The 25,822-nt window shown below is 39.9% G+C and overlaps 1 protein-coding gene across 2 annotated transcripts in view; it reads right to left on the reverse strand.

Annotated features, from left to right (window-relative positions):
- The window catches only part of UNC5C (unc-5 netrin receptor C), a 380,387-nt gene that overhangs the window by 14,624 nt on the left and 339,941 nt on the right, over positions 1-25,822 (reverse strand). For both annotated transcript variants that reach the window (XM_037830293.1, XM_037830292.1), the window contains 3 exons: positions 18,117-18,285; positions 15,933-16,166; positions 1,786-1,935 (listed from right to left, as the gene is read on the reverse strand). In XM_037830293.1, the coding sequence (XP_037686221.1) occupies positions 1,786-1,935; positions 15,933-16,166; positions 18,117-18,285 (553 nt within the window). The remainder of the gene's footprint in view (positions 1-1,785; positions 1,936-15,932; positions 16,167-18,116; positions 18,286-25,822) is intronic.

Consider the following 25,822-nt stretch of genomic DNA (forward strand, 5'->3'; position numbering starts at 1 on the left):
CTAAATCCTGACCCCCTTTTCAGTTGAAAACATGGAGGCCCAGAGAGGCCCAGAAAGGTTAAATAACTCACCCAAAGTCACACAGCTAATAAGTGGCAGAGTTGGGCAGAGGAATCAGGCTCCAGAGTCCATACACCCAAACAGTCTGCAACATGTCTCTCACTTACCAAGCAAACCATTGTAAGTGAAGGGAAAAAAAAAGTTTAGTAATTCCCAAAATAAAACCCACATTGAGCAGTCACATTGCCCATTAAAAGGAATCCCTGATGTGATATTCTGGAGAAAAGCAAAGGAAGTCTAAAAGATAATGCATTGATACAGTTCTCTTTCATTCCTATATTCCCCCTCTGTACAGGACAGAGTAATGTCAAAACTCATTAGAGTAGGAAAACTGCAGACTAGATGAGCTCCCATAGAAAAGTCCTTACCAGAAAATCACCTAGCCTCTAATGGACTTCAGCTTCCTAAAAGCTTATACCACCTCTTACAGAGCCTGTTTTAGAATCTTTTTTTCAGTAAAGGAAAGAAAAGGTTGATACATAAAAAAAAAAAGGAGAATATGGTGGTTAAGAGTAGAGGCTCTGAAGCCAAATTCATTAGGAATGAGAACACGCTCCCCTCGCTTACATGGCAATTTACTTAACCTTTCCATGCCTCAGTTTCCCCACCTGCAAGAGTAAGCAAAAGAGTACCTAAGTCATAGACCTGCTGGGGTTAAAAGCTATAAACTAAAGTAGATAGGGAGTATCTTAGAGATGGTACGCTAATAACTACTATCATATTATCATTGCTATTAAAACAGTATTTTCTATTAAGATTGTATAAAGGAAATTGTTTATAAAAGGGAAAGATTTGTGGAATTTTATGGCAGTTGGAAAACAGGAAAGATGAAAGCGAAGGAAACGACTGAATAAGAAAATCAGAAGCCCGCTCTCCAAGATCAAATGCTGAGTTATATAGAAGCTATCAGCCATACAACCCCCCATCAAAGCTCACAATTCATGTGTGAGTACTTGACATTTGAGACTAAGAAAGGAGCTGAAAACTCTTCCTTTCCCTCCTTCTCGTACGTTCATCAACTTATATCAGGAAATCTAACAAGTGCAGCTGCAGAGCTTGGGATTGAGTTTTCATGTGTGTAGACATGGATTCACAGCTTATCTAAACGTGCCTGCATATACTAGGACTGGGTATTAGGCTAGAAATCCCTTCAAAACACTCAGATGTCAGGCTGACTGATAGAGGAGGAGGTAAAAATCCCTTGAGACACCTGTGATTTTTCCCACTGATACACAAAACAAGACTTGAGACCCAGACTTAATAAAATCATGACTGGTTTTAATTTTTACATATTATTTCAGTTCCCAAATTATAGTTGCTCCTAAGTTTTTAATGGAAAGTTGCTTCTAGCCACGGTTGAAGTCTAATTTGTGTCACATGAGGTCACAATGTTCTCTTTTCTCTATAGATGGCCTCTTTGGGGCCAATGTTATCAATTCAATGTGAGATTTTCTCCAGAAACTCATTAAGATGATGGAATTGGAAATATGCTATTTACTAAAAATAAAATAAGGATAGTACAGTTATTCAAAGGAGGATAAAATAATTCCTTCAAAAACATCTAAAATATTTTTCAAAAATCCTAAATAATCCCAAACTATTTTGGAGAAATAAGTATGATTTAGGATTAACTTCAAGGAAGGAGTTTTTCTTTACATCCATAAAATTTTAGTCTTTCTTCTTGGAGAGCGTCTCCAAGGCTTTAGTTCAGTGTGGGAACCATACCTGATATTTAGCCAGCAACTTGCTCTTCCAGAAAGAATGGGCAATGTCATGAATCGACAGGCGCAGGTTGTGGGTGCTGCCTTTAAAATGAAGAGCCTTTGGTTCTTCTAGGAGCTGTCCTCCCATCTGCCTCTCCAGCTGTAAAACTTCCTACAAAGACATGCCCAAACCAAGAGCAAGTTATTGAACAATATCATTTTGGTCAAGCTCTCCCATGAGATGAGCATTCACTCTGCCTCCTGAACACCATACATAACTTGTGTAACACCATGAATGCCCACATCCTGCAGCCCCCAGACCACTGAACTGAAGCCCCTGCCATTTTTGATATGACTGGTCCTACTGACAATTGACTGTGCTTCGGCACTTGACGTCACACTGTTGTGGAGCAAATTCAGCATGGTCTGTACTCCCTGACTGGGAAGTGGAGTGTTTAATCGAATACAGGAAAAGTTACAATCCAACTCCAAATTGGAATAACCCCAATTAAAAGAAAAATAAATAAATAGAAAGATAAATAGGTAGATTTGTAACTAATTTTTAGGAAAAGGGATAAATAACTAGGGGAAAAAACATGTCTTGGACTTCGTGAAAAAAAAACAACCAACAAATGAAATTTTGGAATGTGTTTCAACATTTAATTCAATCCCTTATAGTTTCTATTTCAACAGACATAAAATAAAATTATTGTTTATAATGATCCACTGCATGATTCTCAATTATCAAAAAAATTAGGAAATGCCCATTCATTTCCTACTAGGGAAAAATATTCTAATACAGATTAGGGAAGGCTTTTCAGTGCCAAATGTTGAACTAAGATTACATTTTAATAAAGCACCTCATTGCTCAAGAATTGTGGTTGATCTAAAAACTTGCTATGTAACTTTACTTTCACTATAAAGATATAACATAAAGACAAATTCGATATATACTTCCATTTCTCCAGCTAGTTAATGAGTGCTAATGATGCATTTTCCAACTACAGCTGCAATTAGTCAAGCAGTAGCAAACCATATGTTATCAATGAACAAAATATCCTGGGTCCCCTATGCCGATTGAACCCTCCTCATGCACTTTACTCCTCTCATGCTTTAAGAGTTTTAGTGACACAAATATGTAGACAAATTGTAACATTTCTTCTTTTTATAAGGGTTTGGGAAAATAATGGATTTTATGAAAATATAAAAGCAAAATACAATTTTCTTCTCTGGTGGGATTTCGGTAGACTGCATGGACCTCAATAACTCAGGTTGACATTCAAGTCATTCCACACACACATATATTGCACACCTACCAGGGCACCAAGCACAGATGGGTCACAGTGGAGAACTGCTAGTATGAGAACTAGATCACCTAATACCCAGAAATGCATCTACTTGGCATTTGCTGAATGAATTCTAACCCATGCACATGTAGTCCAGTAGGTATGGAGCTTACCAATGCCATCGATTAGATGTAAACAGCTCATTTCAAGCTGCTGCTTTAGTTGTTCTTAGCATCCATCATCTTTGGGTCAGGCCACTATTCTGAACAATGCAAGCTGCTGAAAGGTCCTATAAGGTGTAGGAAATATTAGGATAATGTGGAATGTGGTCTCAGACAGGGACTTCTCTAATGAGTGTCTAATGGAAGAGATGAGGCAACAGCATATTGATGTAGATTTGTGCATGGTCCAGCTGCCTAAGAGTATTGACCTGCTATTTAACGTTTCTTTCAAATGAGTAGCTATTACTTGTGACAGCAGCCTGAGCAGTCAACCAGCCCCCAACCGCAGTCAGCCGGCCACCCAGACACATATGTTGTGTCACCGTGCCCTCCCACTGCTGTGCCTGCTGCCCAGCAGGCTCCGAGGGTCCCTGGTAGGCCACACAGAGCCATCCAGCCCAGAGTCACACATGCGCTGCATGGGCTGCCCTCCCAGGACAAGGCACACCCAATTCCTCAACAAGCACCCAGCCATGTGGAAATGAAGAAGAATAAGAAAAGTGAGGGTTAATTGTCATTGCTTCTGCTTCAGCAGGAAGGCATAATAAGCTTATGTTGATCATGTTCAGTGTCTAGTTAGCATAATAGAGAACGCTGATGTTCCCAGTGAACCTGGCACCTGACAAATTCTAAAGCTAAAATGATGTTTGTTTATAGGCCATTAGAAGAAAAGAAACATAATTAGAAATCTTTGAGACTACTGTCATGCCAATCAATCAGTTCTAGCTTCTTTCCAGTATGCCCTAATTACCTCATCAAGATGTCTAAAGAGCAATCGATAGTAATTATCTGATTACTATAGATCTTCATTATGTCCAAATTATCTCCCTGGGATGTCTAAAAGAAGATTCATTGTATTCTGGGAGGTAATTGTACCCAGCAATGTATAATCCACACCCCATTCCTACAATCAACATAGACTGTCGGAGGATATGGAGAGCATTATCACTTTTCTTGGCAGGGAGAATCCTTGGAAAAAACTAAACTGCCTATTGGCCATGACCTTGAAGTCAAGAAATTTAATACCAGTTTTGAGTGCAAAGTCTGGGTTGAAGTCAATCCAAGAATAAGGCTCAGTCCTTAGTTTTTTCATCAATGACCTCAAATGGAATGGCAAAGAGTTCTATCCAGTGAGGAAAGAAGCTGGGTTTGTTTGCAGAGCATATGAGAGGACATGAATTAAACTGCCATTTTATGGACAATGAGGCTTGGTTTACAGAGTAAAATGAGACCAGGAAACACACTCTCTCCATGTTCATAAGCTCTCACCTCTCCATCAACCAGGAGAAATACAAAGCTGTTGCACAGCACAGAACTGGGAGGGATCTGACTTTTTTCTTTCTCTTCAATTAGAAATGAGTCCTAGTGAAAGATAAACTGCCCATCAAGATGCATCCATGCTTAGAGCAGAGGTCTCTGAACTTATTTGAATGCATATTCCTATCAGTCAATTGGAATAATCATGAATACATTAATATAATACATTATACAATATATATCAAATTTTAAATTATGAGCTAAAATAAGTAATCACAGCAGTAGCAATATTGTCTTCTTGTGCCTAAGGAGTCATTGGGCCTGGGGTGTGTGAACTCCACTTTGGAGACTGCTGGCTTCAGCAGCCACCCTTTCACCAGTAGCCCTGGGAAAAATCAGCCCAGGAGTGAATGATTCTCTAAGAACAATCCTTACCAAACTTAACTTTAACATTTTTTTGTTTTGAAATGCCGCAATCAGTATCACTGTACCCGAGATGTTCAACTTCAAGGACACACACCAAAAATGAAGTGGACAACAATAACCAAAGCATGGATTAAAGTTATTATGATCAATAAATGCTACAACTCCTTGGAAACTAAAGTCATCTAAAACCACACAAGTCAGAGATGACTTGCCACATACAGCAAATCCCATACACAAATGCTGTGTCAGAAGATAGAAGCAGCAAACCCACTTGATAGGATAATCAAGCTTTGTTGCATTTTGTTATTAATTTGAGATATGTTATAGGAAATCCCACTTAAAAGTATGCTATAACTTGTATTTCAAAAAGCTTGATTTTCTGAATTCCTACTGCATGAAGTCAGTTTGGTTATTTTACATATAATACAGATAAGCAAGAGTGCACAAAAAATAAAAGACAGACACATCAGTAAGCTATGGCTTTTCAGTTAAGTGCTTTCCTTCCCTTAATCTTTCCGGGAGCATTCATTCAACACTGATGAAACACAGATCTTCTGTAGGTGCCATATCATGTTCTAGGACACACAGACGAGTCCCCATCATCCCTACCTCAAACTGCTAATGCTCCATGGTGGGTGATGGACATGAAAACATGTAACTACAACATAGTGTGGCAAGCTCTAAAGCAGCTTCTAGCCAGACTGTTTGGGGATCAGAAAGTTTGGGATATTTCACACACCTTAAAAGAGATTAGGAACACAATATATTTAAGGTCAAAAGATTTAGGAAGACTTAAAAATATTGTGATCTGGAAAGAAATGTCATAAGAGGAATTAGGATCATCTAGGCTCTTTGTTCTCAGAAACATAAATGTCAGCTTTCTTTGCAAAGGTTGTCCTGCCTACTTAAATATCATCTGCCTCAGTGACTTGTTTTGTCCCTGGGTTAATCTACCTATTGCTATGATGAGCTTGCTTTGCTTATATGAAAAAGGGGTCAGTTTCTGATTTCCCTTGTACAGTTCTATCCCCACCCTTCTGAAGTCACCCTGAAAAGACTCTTAAGGGTCTGCGATCAACAGACATGTCTCTAGCCCACTGCTCCATATCAACACGTGTTGTGATGGTTTGAAGCTATATGTACCCCAGAAAAGCATGTTCTTACACCTAGTTCATTTCCATAGGTGTGGGCCCATTTTAAGTAGGATCTTTTGGTGAATAGTATCTTAATTTGAGATGTGACCCACCTTATTCAGGATGGGTATTAATCCTCTTAGTGGAGTCCTTTATAAGAGGATGAAATTCAGAGAAAGATAAAAGAAAAGGATGCAGAAACTGAAAAGGAAACCCACAGAAACAGAGAGGAAGCCACGGAAGGCAGAAGCTGGAAGCAATGAAACCCAGAAGGGAAAGGAGAGACCAACAGATGCCGCCATGTGCCTTGCCATCTAACAGAGGAGTCCAGGATCACCTGCACCCTGTCTTCAGGAAGAAGGGAGTATCGTCTGATGATGCCTTTATTTGGTCATTTTCACAGCCTCAGAGCTGTAAGCTTGTAAACTAATAAATGCCTTTTGTTAAAAGCCAGCCCATATCTGATATATTGCATATCAGCAGCTTTAGCAAACTAAAACACATGTCTACACACAGAAACCCCAGTCCCAGGAGCAGGCCCCTCTGCTTCAGAGCCTGGTGCCCACCAGGTCTGAGCAGGCCTGTGGGGAGGGGTTCCTTTCCCTGTACAGTGGTTGCCTCCAAAGGAGGCTCCTCAGCCAACCCTGAGAGAGGGCGGTATTGATTCAGTGAGGTTGGGAGAGATTGCTCGAAAGGCAGGGACAAGGGATTCCACAGCAGAAACAAGCGGCTTTCAGAATAACCAATTAAATCAAGACATTATCCATGCCAAGCCATTAGCCTGGACCACTTAAGAGCCACAATAAATCCAAGCTGCTTTAAAGGCCTGTGCGTACAAAGGGAGCATCTCTGGCCTGTACCCAGAGCTCTCCCAGGCTCTTAGAGGATGGGATCTGCCCTCATTAAGGCCTGACAGAGGAAGGAATTAGGGAGTCACTGTGTAACTCCTACACTTGGGTTTTTCTAACTCCAGAATTTTTCATTCTGCATTACTGTCAGGGTTAGACTAAATCTGCCTCCCCAGCTTCTCTCCTTCCTCCTCCTCCTCTGGGTCCTCCCCAGCCTTGGTAAATTTCCCTTAAGTGTCAGTCTCAACAATGGCTCACTGAACACCCACAGGCGATGGAGAGGCATACGCCTAAATGCTTGACATGCTTGAAGTACATCTTTAAGAATGTAACAAGTCTTTGCTCACAGGCTCCAGGCTGTAACTCAGTGACTTTGTACCAAGACCTGAGCTAAGCACTGAGGCTGCCAGCTTTGTTCTCCACCTTCCATGTCCCCCATGTCCTCTGCTCACCCACCCCCTGCACCAGAACTTGCCTCCTTTCTTGCCACTGCTCCAAATTGCATCACCTTCCTCTTTGTAGGCACCCATTTAAGTTCCCAGTTTCTCAAGAAGTGATTAGAGTATTTGTGGATTATCTAGCCTTTAGCTTCTCTTTCTTAACTTTTTCTTTTCAACTATTTTCCTATCATTCCTTTCTTTTTTCTTACTAGAAACCTTACCAGGTAGAGAAAGGAGAAAACATATACTTAAAATTGAAGTCTCTTATAACCCATTAAAAGCCTCTTCTGGAAGGGAAGGTTGGAAGGAGATTAAGTCAGGACTTTGTTTAGCGTTGTCTTGCTTGGTTCTCGGTATTGCCTCTGAATGCTATTTGTCCATGTGCTCTTTATTCTTGACTGAAACACAGAGCTATGAATTGGCTGCAGTTACTGCTGCCAAGAGGCCTGGGATGAACCGTAGGAACATGAGCAGGTAGAGGCAGCGCTGATGGGAAACCACGAAGATTACCACACATTGACAAAGAGCACAAAAGGCAGTTCTTGGAGCCACACCAGACTCGGAGTCCAGAAGGTTCTGGTTTGGTTTGGCTTTATGGCTCTGTGGAGAAGGAAACCAAGTGTGAAAGGCTGAGTTGTACTGCTTAAGGCCTGTTCCCAGCCTTCACCAGATTTCTGTGACATGGACCCCCAGAACCCCCAAAAGGACAAAAAACAGAATGGTTAAATGTCCAGCATGCCACACATGTTGAAGCTCAGAAGACTGACTCTTGGTGATCAGGCTGACTGGTGTTTTTAAAAAAATCACATGTCCCCTCAGATTTTACAGAAGCTTCCTAGCTTCGATTCACTCTTTAATCCTGCATTGAAAACTGCCCTGTCATTTGGGGATAAGAAATTTCTCTTTACTTCAGTGGCTGTTGCCCTTGTAGCTGTCACAGCTATGGGCCTGCACTCACCAAGGCAGAGGCCAAAGAAAGTGGCCATCCTTCTCTCCTGCTCCCAGCTCCCCCCGTGCTGGCTCTTTCTTTGGGCACCAGGCCTTGGGCTGCGGGACAGGGGGGAGCATCTGACAGTCAGTCTGCCCTGTGCCACCTGCTTGTTTCATTGTCGATGGCACCAGCCTGGCTCTAACTACTTTCTCTTCCTGTGCTCCCACTGGGGTGTCTGCTCTCCCCCTGAGTTTGTCTGCCTTCCTTCATCCCTAATAATAACAAGGCTGGACTCCAGTGACCACTTGTTTTCAAGTCGCTTAGTTTCTAGGGCTCTGCCTGCTGCTCCCACAGCTGCTGCCACCGTGGATACTCTAAGCTGCCACTTCTGCCCTCGGAGTCAAGGCAGTTTGTGACACTTAAAATGCCAAATGGTAGAAGTTGTTTAACTTCTATGCTAGTTTTCTACTGTTGCTGCAAGAAATTCCCACATACTTAGTGACTTAACACATTAATAAAATGCAGATTTATTAACTTACAGTTTTGTAGGTCAGAAGTCCAAAATTTATCATGCTTGGTTGAAGCATTGCTTTTTGGAAGAGCCTAGAGAGTTTTTCCAAGGCTCCAATGCTCTCTGTGTGGCTTTGCTCTATAAATATTAATTTGTTTTGGAGGAGGTGTAAACTAAACCCAGCAACAGACATCGGATATAAGGTCAATACTGGGGTTACTGACTTGAGTATTCAACAGGTCCACATGTACTCTGTGAGATGTTTGTCTATTAAAAAGTGTGTAAGGAAAAAAAGTCCAGCATGAGTCTCACTGGGCTAAAATCAAGATTCTGGCAGGCTGCCTTCCTTTCTGGATGCTCTATGGGAGAATTCCCTTCTTTGTCTTTTCCATATGCTAGACCCTGCTCCCATTCCTCAGTTCATGATCCCCTTCCTCTATCTTCAGAGCCATAAATGGCACATCTCTCTGGCTCTTCTTCTGTGGTCATAGCTCCCTCTAACCACAGCAGGGAAAGGTTCTCTATTTTAAGGATCCATGTAATTATATTGGGCCTGCCCAGATAATCTAAGATAATCTCACCATCTCAAAGCCCATCCCTTAATCACACCTACAAAGTCCCTTCTGCCATGCAAGGTAACATATTCACAGGTTCTAGAAATTAGGGTGGAGACATCTTTGGGGGACCTTTATTCTGCTGACAACAACTTATGTTTTCTCTTCTCTCTCTCTTTTTCTCCTTCCTTCTCTCACTCCTCCTCCCTTTCTCTCTCATGCTCATTCTCTCTCTTTCTTAAAGAATAAATTCAAATGGCAGGTTATTTTCCAGATATATGAGAGGACCAGGGCCAAGTCTCATGGGAAGATGAATAAGATGGGGTCAATCTAGAGGCACCAAAAGGATCCCTGTCCCCAAATGACCTACCACCAAACCTGAAACTCACTCCACAGTTAGATCACAATTAGATTTAATTTCAACCTGCAGCTATATTCTAAATGTCCACCAGGGATGAGGAATATTATCCAATGCCTACCTTGTGCCAGGAGATTCAACAACCTTGATTTCATTGACTCTTCAGAGGGTCCCTGATGCAGACCAAACCACTATCCAAAGAGGTCAAGTTAAATGACTGTGGCCAGAGAACTAGTAAGTGGAAGAACCAATATTCACAGGCAGCCTGACTCACATTTTCCTCAAGATACTCCCATATACTTAGCAGAGAAAAACACTTTAATAACCATTACACCATCTTTGTTATCTAATACATGTTATATATATATATGAATATATTGATTTAATTCCAGAAATCAGGATCTTGAAGTATAAAACACGGGTCAGGTTGGTTTTGAGGTTGTTTGAGGGGACTGAAATAATGGGGCCAAGTCTATGGAAGACACCTTACTAAGCCTAGCACCTTACTAGACTAGCAGGCCTGAGGAGTTCTGGGCTCAGTCCTTACACACCTTTCTGGGGGGTGGGGTAGGGGAGAGGGCAAAAGTATCAGAAGGTGACTCATGAGGATGGCAGCAGGTGATGGTATGACAATAAAAGCACCCTCCTTCTTTAAACAAGCTGCCTATGAGTGTCTACAATTGTGACCCAAGAAGAGTATCACACAATTCTCAACAGACTTCATATAACCCACTTTTTTTTTCTCCATCTTTCAGTGTTTCTTCCAGTCTTCTCTCATCTTTTCATATAATAAGGTGGTTCAAAGAGTCACTGTATTATACTATAGCCTGGATTAGGATATGTGAAAGCTAAATCAATCCAAGTGAGATTGTACTCCATGCCAAATGACTATATTAAAAAAAACAAATTATGTTAATACTCATTATTTGGTTTGCATCACATATACACTTGTCAGAAATTCAATGAACATCATACACTGCAGTCTTGTATGCAAATATCACCTCTTAGATTCAGAATCTGGAGGTTTAGTATAAACCTCTTTATTATGAAAGGAGAATCATATAATTTCATCTTTCCACAGTGGGACAGCAATTACTCACTTCCACATACTTGTATGTTTATACCTAGGTGTCTCTAAAGTTAACCCAAATATAACCCTGTTCTGTATTAATTTCTGGACTGTTTACAGGAGGTTTTAAGTCTTTGAAAATAATGAATGGAAAACACTAATATTATTACTTTAGTTACCTGAAGTTTCAATAGACTTGAGCTCTCTATTTGAGCACAGAACTGCTTCCAAACTATTCTCACAATTGTCAGCATCTTTATCTCTTCATGTAAACTTAATCTAGCAATGCTCCCATGGATACTTCCAGCACATGCACAGGTAAAAACAAAAACAAAACCTGAAAGGTGTATTAAGAATTCCATTGTCTCCCATCAGCCCTGACTTTTACTCTGGCAGTCACCACCAGCATTCTAATTTGACATCAATGCTTCCAAATTGTGAAAAGCAGCTTTTAAGTTTTGGGTGATCAGTTTTGTTCCCAGGCTTAGCAAAATTCAGGGAAATTATTACAAAAGTGGCTGAACTTTAACACATGGGTGGGGAGAAGAAGGAATAAATCAGAATTGTTTAAGACTGATGTATTATGACTGATGATGAGACTGATATTCTTCCCCTTTTTCATGGAAAAAAGAACCACATTATGATGAAAGGTGGTAATTAAGATTCTTGATATCTTGGGCTGCAGAAAATGGGCTACATCTTTTTTTCTAATAGCTCTTAATAAGGACAGTGTAGTTATGACCCCTGAGAATGACTGCTCCACTGGGCTTCCATCTATGTCCTAGTCCAATGATTCTGTGAGCTTTTCTGCAGTTGAGAGGGACTCCCAGCACACAGTAGTAACTATAAGAAAATATTGAGTCCTGGCAGACCCACATTAGAGCATCATTTGATATGCTGGTGATGGAGGTGGTGCAGGAATTGGATTAATGCACAAGCAAGGAAGTAGAGCTCCTTTTTCATCAGTCAAGAGAAAGTGAGAAGAGGTTGAAGTAAAATGTTTTGAGGTGTGAAGGATGGCAGCCAAGGGAGTGTCCGTAGAATGGTACGTTGGGAGTTAGGAGTGAGGTCACTGCAAGCATTAAGGGCGTTGTGAGACAATCGGGCCATAGGGAGAGTAGAAGAGACCTGGAGAACTGGTGTGTGAAATCTGATGAGTCAAGAAAGATAAATACATGGATTGTGGAGAAGCAGTGGAGACAGAGCTTAGATCAATTATCTTGAGAATATATTAGACCCCATCAGAAACTTGAGATTTTTAATAGCAATTCAACAGTCTGGAAGTAGAAGTAGTGAGCTTGTTCAGTGGAGGCCATTCTTAGCTGAAGAAATTAGGGAAACTTGCAGTAGCTTGAGATGCAAGATATTCCAGGGTAGAAGCATGTTCTCTGTAGACATGGGAAAAGATTTATGCACCAAGTGGCTAGGAAAGAGGGAGGTTCTCCTTAAGAAAAAAGGCAGCTCTTGGGCACCTTGTGGGAGAGAGACAGAAGCCATCTGACTGGTCAGAAAGTTAGAGTTTCACAGATGGAGATCTTGGCGCACCCGAGCAGTTGCTAATGAGATGAAATCTACAGCGTATCTCCACTGATGATTAGGGAAAGTGTTGTATATATGAAGGCTACTAGAATAAACTTGGGCAAAGCAGCCATGATTTAAGTGGTGATGTTGAATTTGAAAAGATGATGAGAGAAGAAAATGATGGAAAGAAAGACCATGAGGCAGGTCCTGCTAGAGCGCAGACAGATTGAAGTTTATGCAAGGAATTGAAATGGGTAATGAGCAACAGAAGATCCGGCCCATTAAGTAGAACAATGTTCCAGAAGCGGTGATGAGAGATGAGAAGTTTGTAATATGCCCTCTTGGTCTTGTGGTTAGTCTTCTCTGCAGGGATTGTGCAGGAGGCTGTGTTACCTGGAAAACCGAGTGGCAGTTAACGTGAGCTGGTGAGGGAATGGGGGAGGAGATAATTTGAGGACATAGTTAAGTTTGCTCCTACTAGAGTTAAAGTTCTAAACAGGTTTTGGAAAGTGTTGAAGATAATAGTGCTTAACCTTGGTTGCACAACAGAACAACCTAGAGAGCATTAAATGACTCAAACACCTAAACCAATCAGAACCCCTGGGGGTGGGACTCTGGCATAAATCTTGTTTAAAGCCCTTCAACTGATTGCTCTGTGAAGTAAGATAGATTTGGGAAGTGTATGAGAGAGAAGTGGGGTGGGCCTGAAGAAGGAAGAGTTACCTGGGAGGGCTGAGGTGAAAAATAGTATTTATGGATAACAGTAGGTAGAGAAGCAGGAAGACAGGAGAGAGACTGGAGGGGAACATTAGAAGGCAGATTGCTAAGAAGGCAGAATTTAGATAATGAAGTGCCTTTTTGAGCTAATCTGCCCCAAGGTTCCAATTCAAGTGTGGGTGTGAGACAGTATTGGCATGATTGAACTAATTGTCCGTTTAGTATATTAGATAGACTGTTTACCTATAAGTAGAATTTTGGTATTTCTGTATTGTTAAAAGGCAATGAGATGTAAGAAAACCTCATCTATTATTCATGTTTGTTTCAGACTAAGTGCTGGATCCCCACATGCAGAGAATTCATAAATGTCTATTTGGAAAGTGTTGACCACAAAGCAAACTGCCCTTGGGTTGTTTTTACTTCTTAAGCCTATTCATCGGTCTTTCTCAGTATTGATAATTTGGAGATCCTTTTCACTAATTAAAAAAACAAAATTATTGCTAAGATGCTATATTTTTGTATGGATTTGTGTGTCTCTGTTGAGAAGATAGTTAAAGAATGTCTGAGTGTAAGAACTATGTGGGTAAATGTAAAATATTTCTATTAAACACTTCAAATATGATATGGGCCTTCTACTGTGTGCTTTCTGCAGTGATTTTTCTTGGAGTTGTTAAAAAGATTTGCCTTAATCAGACCCATGGCTCCACTACAAATACAGTTTTCCCTTAGAAAAATAAAAAACTTAGAATGATTTCTACCTTAACAGTGCCTTAGAAGCATCACATTTGCAAGGAATATAAAATAAATAACCTTAAGCTGGACATTAGAACTGTGCATCAACATTTATTCAACATTAGAAAATCCTGCAGGCTCCACCATCAAAACATCTACCAACTGAGCACATCTCATCCCTTCATCCCAACCGTCCTGATCAAATCCACGAAGAACAGATGGTGGCACTAGGCCCCTCTCTTATCTCCTTGTTTCCATTTTTATCCCTGACCATCTATTCCTTTGGAGACTGCTTCCCAGCAGACCCAATCTGCAGTTCATGATCCAGAACTACTCTCCGGATGGAAGTTCCAGAAGGAAACACCCTAACTTTTAGAAACAAATTCTTCCCTTGACTTCCTTGACATATTTTTTCTCCTGCATCCCCTCTTCCTCCTGTGGGTGCTTATCCTTCTTGAGCTCCTTTGCTGGCTGCTCTTCCCCTCTCCTGCAATGGCAGGGATTCTCTTGGTCCTTCAGGGAACACAGCTGAGGGTGGAGAGCCTGGAGTATGCCCAGAAAATGTGGACATGAAGTTCACTTTCTCCACTTAGCAGCTTAGTAGGTGTGTGACCTTCAGCAACTTACTGAAAATTTCTGTGCCACATGTAAAATGGACAGAATAATGTCTTACATTGTTGTTATGAAGTTCATATGACATATTTAGAATCTTGCCCCATACATAGGAAGCTCTCAGTAATGGTCATTATTTCTATTATCATGTTCTTCCTCTACCATCCCTTGGTATTCTCCCTGACTACTCTGGATGACAAATATCAACGTGATATAGTTGGTTCCTGAAAACTGTTCTGAGAGCCACATCCATATTTCTAACTGTCCCTTGGGCATCTTTGTCAAGATGTCAGATCTTACTTCTAACTCAGTATTCTGAAAGCAATGGCACCATATCCACTTGCCAAAGCTATCTGCCCAGAGTGGGCTATTGCTATTTAGATGTGGAAACTTGAGCTTCTGCCTCACACATTCTGTCAGTAATCAGGTCTTGCAAAGGCTACTTGTGCAAATACTTGCACATCTACTCCCTTCTTCTCAAGCCTCTGTCATCACTCCACTCAATCCCACCTTCTCTATTTACTTAAATTAAATTCAGGCTACAGTCTGAATCTACAGTCATGTCTTTCTTCTGCTTAAATTCTCTCCAGTGGCTCCCTATTAACTTAATACTGTAATCTCAACTTGTCTCTCTGAAAGTCAAGGCTTATCACCAAAAAACTCCTACCTATCATTCTAGACATTGTAAATAATACGCCTGCATTGAGCCTGTATTTACTGTTCCCTTCTGTGTTTCTTCATGCTGTTCCTTCAACTGAGAATTGTTATATATATATTTTTTTCCATAATTGCTGGTCAAAACCACTCCTTCCTTTAGTGCCAATCTCAAATGCTAGCTCCTTTTTCAGATTTCCTCAAAACAATATAATACCTCCCTCTCTTGAACTCCCGTGGAGCTTTGCACGTCTTCTGTGGCATTTATCACACTCTGCCTTGTCTCACAGTCTTTGGCATGCTTCTTTTATTTTTCCTTCTAGATCATAAGTTCTTCAAAGGCACTCACTATATCCCTTAAAGCGTCAAATGGGATAAAATGAATGGCAGTAATGGCACCAGGAATTAAGCTCATCTATTCTGCAAAGCAGCAGCCTGTTGTCAAATGCTAAACCTCTCCCTCACAGCCCTCATAAAAAGAATGGGAAAGCATATAAATGAAGTAGCACACAAGAGGAACATACAGTTTGAGCATTTATGCCAATTCCTTTTACACGAAGAACACAGCTGAGATAAACATGGAAGCAGATTATTTACCATCCTTGGGTCTCGCTGCCAAATTCTTCCACTTCTAAATTTTTCATTAAAAGAAATCAAGAAAGGTAAACAAAAGTGGCCCTGGGGAGGAACCAGCATAAAGGAAATGGTTCAAATATCAGCATAGCCTCAGAGAAATGTTGATTTTTTTTTTTTTTTTTTTTTTAAAGAACCACATCTTTGTGGGGCCAAACACGTCTGTTGGTGTGCGGGGCGCACATCCTCTCCACGGAGGCTTCTGCCACGTCAAACCCTCGCTTCAGTGTGAAGGTGAAAGGGGTGGGTCGGGGGGAGCCACTTGCCTTGAGGGCATCCTGGGTGTCGTCCAGACAGTAGACTCGGACACTGTACTCCAGGGAGGAGCAGCAGAGCGGGCCGAAGATGGCGAGCTTCAGGCGCTTTGCAGCCGCTTTGGTGGTGGACTGCCCGACGAGGGCGTAGGTGCTGAGGTTCTCGGTGAGGATGTGGCAGGCCTCTGGGTCCAGCTGAATGTAGCAGGGGGTAGTGAAGTTTTCCTCTCCGACCACCACCACATCCTGAGGGACGAGAGGGAAGGGTCCGTGGTTAAGCCACCAAGACTGCCGGCCAGCACCGGAGCGTTGACGGCAGCAAAGCCACGGAAGCTGGGCTCTGACTGAAGCGTGTCTGGGACTGGAAACACTGAATGAAATGCAAACAGCGCTGGCCTCCCAGGGAAGAGAGCAGGAGCTCTTCTAAATTTTGATGATATTTTTCTTGCTTTTTTTTCTTTATCAGGCTTTATTATACTTCTATTTTCATTCTTAATTCTCTCCCTTTCTTCCCTTGCTTTTCCTTTTTTCCTAATGGTATTCTTTATTTAGATGCCCTTTATCTAGCATTTGCTGATTTTTCGAGAATTGACATTACTGGAATCTACATAAAAATCCACAAGTTAATTATCTCTCTAACTTCAGTGTACCTGAGTTTGTCTACTTCTCAGAAATTGTTTTAGTCTGTAAATTTCTTATGTAATCCAAAAAGTGCTATTTTATTGCAATAGCATTATAGCATCATAGCTTTTTCCCTAAAAATTTCTAGATATTTGAAAAGAATCAGAGAAATTATGGAATTATGCAATAGTCCTCTACTCTCTGTTCTTCCAAAACTCAACCTGCCAGTTATTCCTAAAACAATACATTCCCTTTCTTAAATAAGATTGGCTGGTAAACTCTAAGGAAAGCAAGATATGGTGAATTCAATGTGTAAAGCACTCTTTTTTGTTATTTTTCACAGAAGTCATTAAACATTATATCATTTTAGACTTTGATGATTTCAATATTAGTTACCCATTCAGTCAGGTTTTGATTTACTCAAATGTCTCAGGTCCCACTAGAAATAATCATAACGACCAAGTGTAGGATCTATAAACCAAGCATCCCCATTCTAAATACCTGTTGGGGCAGCCAGATAACAATGTGTAAGCAAAGAGGCAGAAGACAAAAGGGACTGGTGAAGAATGGGGTTAAAGAGAACACAGGCCTGTCTAAAGAGTTCAGATGCCACCGAGCTTCAGCTTTTGGAGTACAGGCCCAGTGTGGACAGATCCATGAATTTTTCAAGAAAAGCTGGAAGGTCAGATAATTACATGAACTCTTCCAATTTTTCATTAATTCAAATATGAAAGAAAATGTCATGCAGCAATGAAAACGTGTGTGGGAATGATACTGCCTCTGCATTAAGCTAGTTAAATCTCTGCAGAGCCAGGAACCATGTCTGTTTTGTTTCCCGCTGTATCCCAGGACTTGGCTTATAGAGAATATATCTCTGGCTCATAGTGAATGTCCAATATCCATCTGTTAGATAAAATGAATGAATGTCTCATAATAAGTTCAGGCCCCAGGGCTGGAAAAGATATGAAAGCAGTAGCCACCTCAGGCTGTTGTTTATTAGTTAGACCAGGGAACATCATCTGAGCTGTAGTAAGACCTGTTTAAGGCATTGCCTTTAAGAAAATATGATAGCAATTTCCACAGAGATCCAAGAGGCCACAAATTCTTTTCTTCATTCTAGTGTATCTTAGGAGACAAACTTTCTGTTTTCTCATGTTAAGTTTAGAAGAACTCAATGCTATGTACTTATCTGTAAGTAAGTGCCTAACATTTTCTGACCTGGGTGCAACATTTCTCTACCTATAATTAAAAAAAATCAACTATATTTCTGTTCCCAAAATATAGCATGTAAATTCCAAAAAAGGACTTAAGACAATAAAGTGCACTTTCCCTATGAGTTAGTTAATGCTTTATCCCCATTTACTTTGTATCTTAGAAGATAAACCATTCAGGAACTAATGTGTCTCTTTCCCCATCCCAGCCCCTCCGTCTCCTGTCTCTCTCTCTCTCTTAAGTTTGAGTGTAAACTAAAATCCCGTCTGTTTTTTTTTTTTCCTTTAAAAGGACTTCCCATCCTGAGAATGCTTATCTTCATGGATTACCCTGCATTCTGTCTTTATCCCAACAGAAACTCACCTCCCACTGTCCCTGTGCTGCCTGGTTCTTGAGCTGTATCTTCCAGTCCTCAGTATTGGGGTCTGCGCAGTGATGCATAGTGAGAATGAGGGGGCGGGTCAGCAGGGCTCCTGGGGGCCCACAGCTCACCACAGGGGTCAGGAGGGTCTGACTGTCTTCCATGGGTGGCCTGGTGGGAGAGCAAAGAGCCGCATCAGGGACATTCCCATCGCATTTATGTACTATGAACTCATTGTGATCTCAGATCTAAAGTTGTACAAACAGTTCAAACAGTCTCCTCTTAGAGATTTCTTTTTTTTTGGGGGGGGGGGGGTTGTGTAGGAAGAAGGCTAGTGAGACAGAATTAAATGGGAAGACATGCTCTTTATACCAAGACTTTGATCTTACAAGACTGGAGGTCTTTATGATAAGGATGCGTTTTCCAGCATCTCTTTGATCCCCTTACCTCAGACACAGATCTACCACTGGTGGCTTCCTCTTAATTCATGTGGGGATACTTTCAGGATGAAATGAAATGGAACAGGGTCCTTGTCAGGTTATATAACTATCTTTTCTGATAATACCTGGCATTGGTCTCACAGGGTTTTAAATATTTTCAAATTTCTAGGACCTAACTGACAAATACTTCCAAAAGAATCATTTCAGAATGAGGACACACTAGAGCTAAATCTCTTCCAAATGACTTTCAGGAATAATGCAAGGTAGTATAGAAAATCCATTCTATTAAATCTGACCAGACTTGTGTTTCTATAGCAATTTTAATGAGTTTTCTTTCTACTTGTATACTTCATACTCGGAGACCCTGAGCAGAAAGAACCTCAAAATTCAAATTCTTTATATTCTTGGTTTTTTTTTTTTTTTTTTTTTGAAGTTGCCTTAAATCCTTTCCCTAACAAGATAGGAAGCAAGTGGATAAATTAACCCAATCTATCTTACATACGTGAGTGGATTGCCCAGCATCTCCCAACTAACAAGTTCTAGTGCTGGGATGGAAACCCACACCCTCTCAAACCACAATACTCAAATAATCTGCCAAAATAGGGTGTCTTAAAAAAGAAATCAAAGATGTAGAAAACTGCAGAGGAGGAAGAACCCTTGGAAGCTGTCTAAAACCCCCTTTCACTCAAAGCAGGAGCCTTGCTTCAACATGGCTGGCAGGTGGTCGGGGCTTTAAACACAGCCAGAATTGCATGCAGTTCATGACGACTGAGGGATCATCTCATTTATGATTTACTCAAATTTACAAAATATTCTTACTTAGAATGAACATATTACATCTTCTTGAAACTTCTCTCCACATATCCTAGACCTGCTCTCTGCCCTTCTTTCAAATATTTGGAGATTGTTACATGTCTCTACAAAGTTCTTTATTCCACATCAAACATCCTCAATTTTGTAAACTTCAACTAGAAAAGCATGGTTTCCGTATCTCTCACTATAATCCTATCTCCTTTTTCATACAGATGTCTCTCAGTGTTTAATATCCTCCTTAACGTGGGATATCATGAAATGAACATAATAGTCAAGCAGACAGTATAGGGGGACAAATATTTTCTTCAATTTAGAATATGTAGTTATATTAATGCCTCACAAAATTGTTGCCCTAGATAATTCTCAGTCAAGTAATTATTTATAAATATTATTTCATATGCTTGAATTAGATAGGAAGATGGAGATCCTATGGTTAAGCATGTCCTTTATAAAATGAGGCAATGAGGGCCCAAAGAGGGTAAGTAATCTGTTAATGCTAACCACTCTAAGTACTGTTAACATGAAAGATTTTTATGCTAAGTCTCCATAGTTCTGTGATTGTAATGAAGGCTTTTGAACCTATGTACAGAAATTTATATTTAGCTACTTGATTTCACATTAATAGCTTCAGGGCAAATTTCAGTCCATCTATTTCTAAATGCTGTATCTTTCCTCCAAATATTGGCTATCTCTTCCAGTCTTTTATCCTCCATAAATCTGATATGCCTGCCATTTATATTCTCATTCCAATTACTGATAACATTGTAACATAATAGGCCAAGGACAGAATCCTTTTCAAGGACACCACTTGAAACCTTACTCAAGTCTGTCATCAATACTGTGAGCTATTTAGTTCAACCAAATATAAACCCATTAAAAGTACCTTGTCTAGTCCACATCTTTCCATTTCATTCACAAGGATATTACAAGGGATGTATCAAATTCCTTTATAATTGCAATGGCTACTTAAAATGGATTTTCCTCTAATCTTTATCTGTGGTTTATATAACACATATTACCTAATCTAGAAGTTAGTTTATGTCTATGCCTTTCACTCATATAACATCCTATGATGAGAGTAGTTATTACTTTTAATATTGTTGGGAGACAATTTTCCATGGATCTCTCATACTTCTGCATGTTTTGCAAATGAGACACTGCCCCTTGTTCCAGACGATCTTTGGCTATATAGTAACAAGAGATAAACAGAGCATCTACTTCTAGAACAAAGGGCAGGCATACATACTTACTATTATAAAAGATTTAGGTCCCCTAAGCTCAGGATTCCCTTACTCCAATGCAATCCACTTAGTGTGTCAGTGTCATCTGGCTCTCTTTGCATTGCCCTTTGGAAATACGGGCTCAGGAAACTGTCACAAAAATGATGATACTCTGCATAGTGCTATTGCTGTGAGTAATAAACTGTCCTTCATCTCTAACCCAGGAGTCTTGTGTCATCAGTCAGCACCCATGAAACCATGGTAGGCTAACTTGTTAGCTCACATCCAAGGTAAAATCTTAGCTCTTTCACAGTTTTTGACAATTATTATTATCAGTTCTAGGAACTCAATTATAATGTGGCATATTTTCCCCTCAACAAGTCTTGGTTATCACTGCTTCCTCTCTCATTCTAAAATTTTGCCAGGATCTTACCTTTTCTTTTTCCATTTTTTTTTTTTCTTTTCTTTCCTTTTTTTCTTCTCCATCTCAGAAAATCAAGTCATTTTTTTTAAACCTACTTTTAGTCTTTTAGTATCTTCTTCACTCTCTGTGAATAACAGCAGTTTCCTCTATTAAGTCTAAAGTTATTTAGGTACCTGGAAATGTACTTACATTTGGAGCCATAAGGTTATTAGCAGCAGCTTTAGACATTATTACTATCCCTTTTTCCCCTTGGTTTTCATTTCCTCTTAACCCAGCTTGTTTTCTCTTAGAAGATGAGTGACGTTTTGCTTTCATTCTGTCTTAGTTAATATTATACCATCTGCCCTAAGTAATGAACTTATTCTTGCTTGAGTCTACTTTTCCTACCGGGGGGGCGGGGGGGGAGAAAAAACAAAAAGAGAAAGAGAAAGAAAAAGAAAATGCAATAATTGCATTTTCCTTAGCACTACTTTTAACTTTTAGTTATAAGTGTGTCCTTGAGAAGTTAGCATTAAACTTTTAAGGAAGAAGACAAAAGTGGAATCCATTTCAAGTGGCCCTTGCAATATAGTTGGGGATTGGAAACATCTGTCTCTCAGTCTGGTTTTAGCAGCCGGTGCTTGAGGCAGGAAGGAGGAGGGGTTCCTCTCATCACTGAGTTGGAACAGAAGGGAGAAGATGACTCCCTGCTGGGTTGGGGAGCTGTCAGAACTGTACTCTCCAAGCACACCCCTGGCATGCAATATTGATGGGCACCATTCTAAGAGGAGGGATAGCAAGGGAGGAGGGAGGAATGAGGGGTAGTAGGTGTCAAAAGAATTTATTAACCCAGTGAGGTGCAAGAATGTAATGAATAGGGAAGTGGTGAAGTGGTATCCGTGACAGGGAATGAAAACACAAAGAAGAAATAATGATAAGAATCTTTTATGTGTTGTCCAGATGAAAGAAGTTGTGTTGAAATTGGAATCATTTCTGAGGAAAAATGGAAGCAATGACTTAGAGAAGTTAAGATTTAACTATGTGAAACCTAAGGTCGGAGTACCTAAATTCACATTTCCTTTATTTATACAAAGGAAAATATTAAAATACACAAAACTAAATAGGAAATAAACAGATTCAATGTTTTGTGGAGAAAGGCTTCACTTCTTTATGTCTCATATGCTATCTAAGTTATTCAAGCAAAGATTCCATAAATATTAATTGCAGATGACATGGAATTAAATGCAGAGCAAAAACTAGCTGCAGAAGGAGGAATAAAGGAAAAATTCAACAATGGACATTGATTAAAATTTAAAAGGCCCTTTAAAGCCCAACAAGGATAAAATCATGGCAAATTCTGGGTGGGTTCTGAAGCCTCTAGGATGAAATCCCAGAGAGAGGAATAGTTTCCAATCCTTTGCTTGTTATTTTCAGTGAGAACTTCTCCTACACAAAAGTACAAATTTACAAAACACTTTCATATATGCAATTTCATTTGCAGTACACCTGTAGGGTGGTTAGGGTGAGTATTTATATTACTCTTTATTTATGTTACCTCTTTTTCCAGATGAGGAAATTGAAATCTAGCGATAATGCACTTGCCCAAGGACACAAAACTAGTTGCCAGCAAAGCTAGATTAGATTTCAAATCCTAGTCATCTGGTTTCTTTCATGCAGCGGTGTATTTTGGTTTTCTTATATTGGTAAGGGGCCTTGATAAATATTTTTGTCTCTTTGCTAGAGCAGCCTCAAAAACTCCTTGAGGAGAATCTGTCTCTATCCACCTATGTGGAGAAGAGCTGCCTTCTATTAACATATGTCTTTTGCCAGGTCTCTCAGGATGACAATCCCACCCTAGGCTTAGCTGCCTTTTAAAACATATGGTTTCACACACAACTGGCAACTTGAATTTGCACTCTAGATACCTGACAGGGAATATACAACTTACTTGTTATCAAAAGCTCAACTGAGCAAAATGCCACCATTTCCCAAGACGGGCCAAATCTATCCTTAGATTTATCCAGATCAGACTTAAATATTGTGCCATGGACAGAATTACTGAATCTTTGTGTAATTATTTTACTGGATTTGGCCTTATACCATCTTGGGCTTTATATCATCTACCTACATTAAGCAACAACAACAGAAGCAGCTCTGTGAAACTCATTGCTGTTTGTTTTTTGTTTCGTTTTTTATTTTACGGCCGCTGCTCATTAAACAAACAAAAGTTCTTTGCAAGAAACCAAAGGAGAAGCAATTGAGCTTTTTTTGAGTGTATGTTTTTCTTCAAGGACAAATGGGTCTTGTAACTTACCATGTTCCCTTCTTGAAAGCTTATGTGCTGAGAATGACACCAAATATTTTTATTCTAACTGTTCACCTTGAATTTATCTTGTCTTTTCTAATCTTAATTATTTCCCCATTTTCTCATCTTCTTTTCATCTATTTTACAGTTTTTCCTCCCATTGAAAAGAATGTGTTTTCATAAACAACCTTGAATCATTTCTTGTATAAGTAGGATTTCAAAAAATAGGTACTATAGAGAACAGGGAGAGAATAAGATTTAAATATACCAACACCCCTTGCACCCATACCTTTAGTCTTTTTATAGCTATTCCTTCAAACTGAGGCACTTCAGACTCATGAATGAGAAATTAATTTCTCCCTTAAAAAGAGAAACATCACTGAGTTTCACTGAGAAATATTATTGTCAACTGCTATTTTATGAAGTTCCAAATGATAACATGTTAAAATAAACGAAAACTTTTTCCTATATGAACATACATATAAAGAAATGTTGGCCCTCTACTTTATCATGACATACTACTTTATTATTTATATTCAGTTCATATGTATGATAGATTCAACTACCTCACCACTAGCTCACCCCTTAAGCCCTTTCTATGAGGGTTTCACCAAAACCACCACCACCAAAATAAAAAAAAAATCTGAAAAGTCCTGCAACATCCTCTAGTTAATAAATCCAATGATTTTTTTTTTTTTTTACAGTTCTGCCTTTTTCTTTACATTTTCATTTTCATTACACCTCTATCAACCACCTCATCCATTTTGAAACTCTTTACTTTTACTTTTGGGATCCTGGTCTAACATGGTTTGTTCATTTATCCTTCCAATCAAAATATTCTAAGTATTTATCGAGGATCCACAAATCAGTTAAGCACTAGATGCCATTTCTTTACCTGACTTATCCTTACAAGCCTTCTATTTTGTTCCTCACATCACACCCAAACCCTAAATATGAATATTTCTCAACTACATCCTTCAGCTCTCTTCTTTCTACCTCTGTATTTCTCCCTCACAGGTTCCGCTCACTCCCAAGATTTTGTATCTGCACCCTTAGCAGCAGTTCCACCTGCACACTCCACAGGAAGCTGAAGTGAACACATCTATAGCAGAATTGGTCCTTTTCCCCCAGTCACTGCTTCTAACTTCTTTCATTGCTTTCACAATTCTCATAGCACCCAAGGTTTTCTTCCTAACTGTGTTCTTTGTGCAATACACAGTCTAGCCAGTTGTTAAATATATTTTCTTCTGAAAATGTATTTTACCTTCCATCCTCATAGTCAGAGACCTTGCTTATCCCCTTCCTTCCCTCACACCTAGATTATTTTAATAGTCCAGTCACCAAACCTTCAGGGATAGTCTTTCTGTTCCTTCCACCAATCCATCCCACATACTGTACTAGATCAAACTTTAAAAAGCCCTGCTATTACTGTATCATTTGGCTGCTTAGAAAACTTCTGTGACTCCCCACAGTTTACAAAAAAAAAAAAAAAAAGTCCTCTTTATCTTTTTATTTGGCATTTCTAAATTGATTTTTTGACCACTTGATAAAATTGCCAGGCAAGTACAGAATGCAGAGGAAAGGGAAGATTATCTGTCATATCTTCAATTCAAATTGTTTTTCAATAAGAACTGACAAAGGGTAAAATTTCAGTCTGAGTCAGACTCATTTTTTAAAAACCACTACTAGAAACAAGACAAAAAAGGCCCACGCTAGTGCTATTCTTCATGGAAACTGTATCCCAAGGGGGAAACAGAGGCTTTGCAGCCCCTTTAAGAGATCTGTAAAGCAGGAGAGGTAGAGAGCACAAGCACAGCTTCCTGGCTCTGCACTGCTGTAAGAGAGGGCTTGTTCCATCTTGTGGCTCATTTAGGCTGCTCATCTGCCATTCAGCACTTTCTCTTTGAGCAGTACAATAATGATAAGGCCCCTCATGTCACATTCACTATGCCACATGTAATTAAGTTCATGCCTCCCTTCAGACAATTCAACAGCAGCAGATGACCAGCTGGATGCTGCCCAGCTGGAAATACACTCAGTTTTGGATGAGATAAAGGGAGTCAGAGAGAAGGAAAATTGAGACAAATGATCAGATGTTTCCTACAAATGCCTTGAAGAAACATTCACTCCTCCTCATGTCCTCAGAGTGTCTTCTCCCAAAGACATTGTATCTCCTAATGTGTGAATAGAAAGGTCTTTTTGGTGATCAATAAGGAAAATTTTTGTTAAAGAATGCACTATAAGAAGGCAGAGCCTAGGTTCATGTACTAGTGTGATGCAGGTGGGATGGCATGTTAGAAAGCAAAAGAGCTTTGGGGTCAAATGAACCTGGGTTTGAGTTCTGCCTCCCTTAGAGATTAACTATGAAACCTTTGGGTATGTCGCTCAATTTCTCTGAGCCTTAGTTTCTTCATCTTTAAAGTGGAGCCAATCGTAACTTGCAGAGTTGTGGTGAAGAGTCAATGAAATAAAATGTGCAGACTGAACAGAAGACACCCTTCATATTATTATTACATTCTCTAGCAGA

The sequence above is a fragment of the Choloepus didactylus genome, chromosome 3 (genome assembly GCF_015220235.1).
Source record: "Choloepus didactylus isolate mChoDid1 chromosome 3, mChoDid1.pri, whole genome shotgun sequence".
NCBI lineage: Eukaryota > Metazoa > Chordata > Mammalia > Pilosa > Megalonychidae > Choloepus > Choloepus didactylus.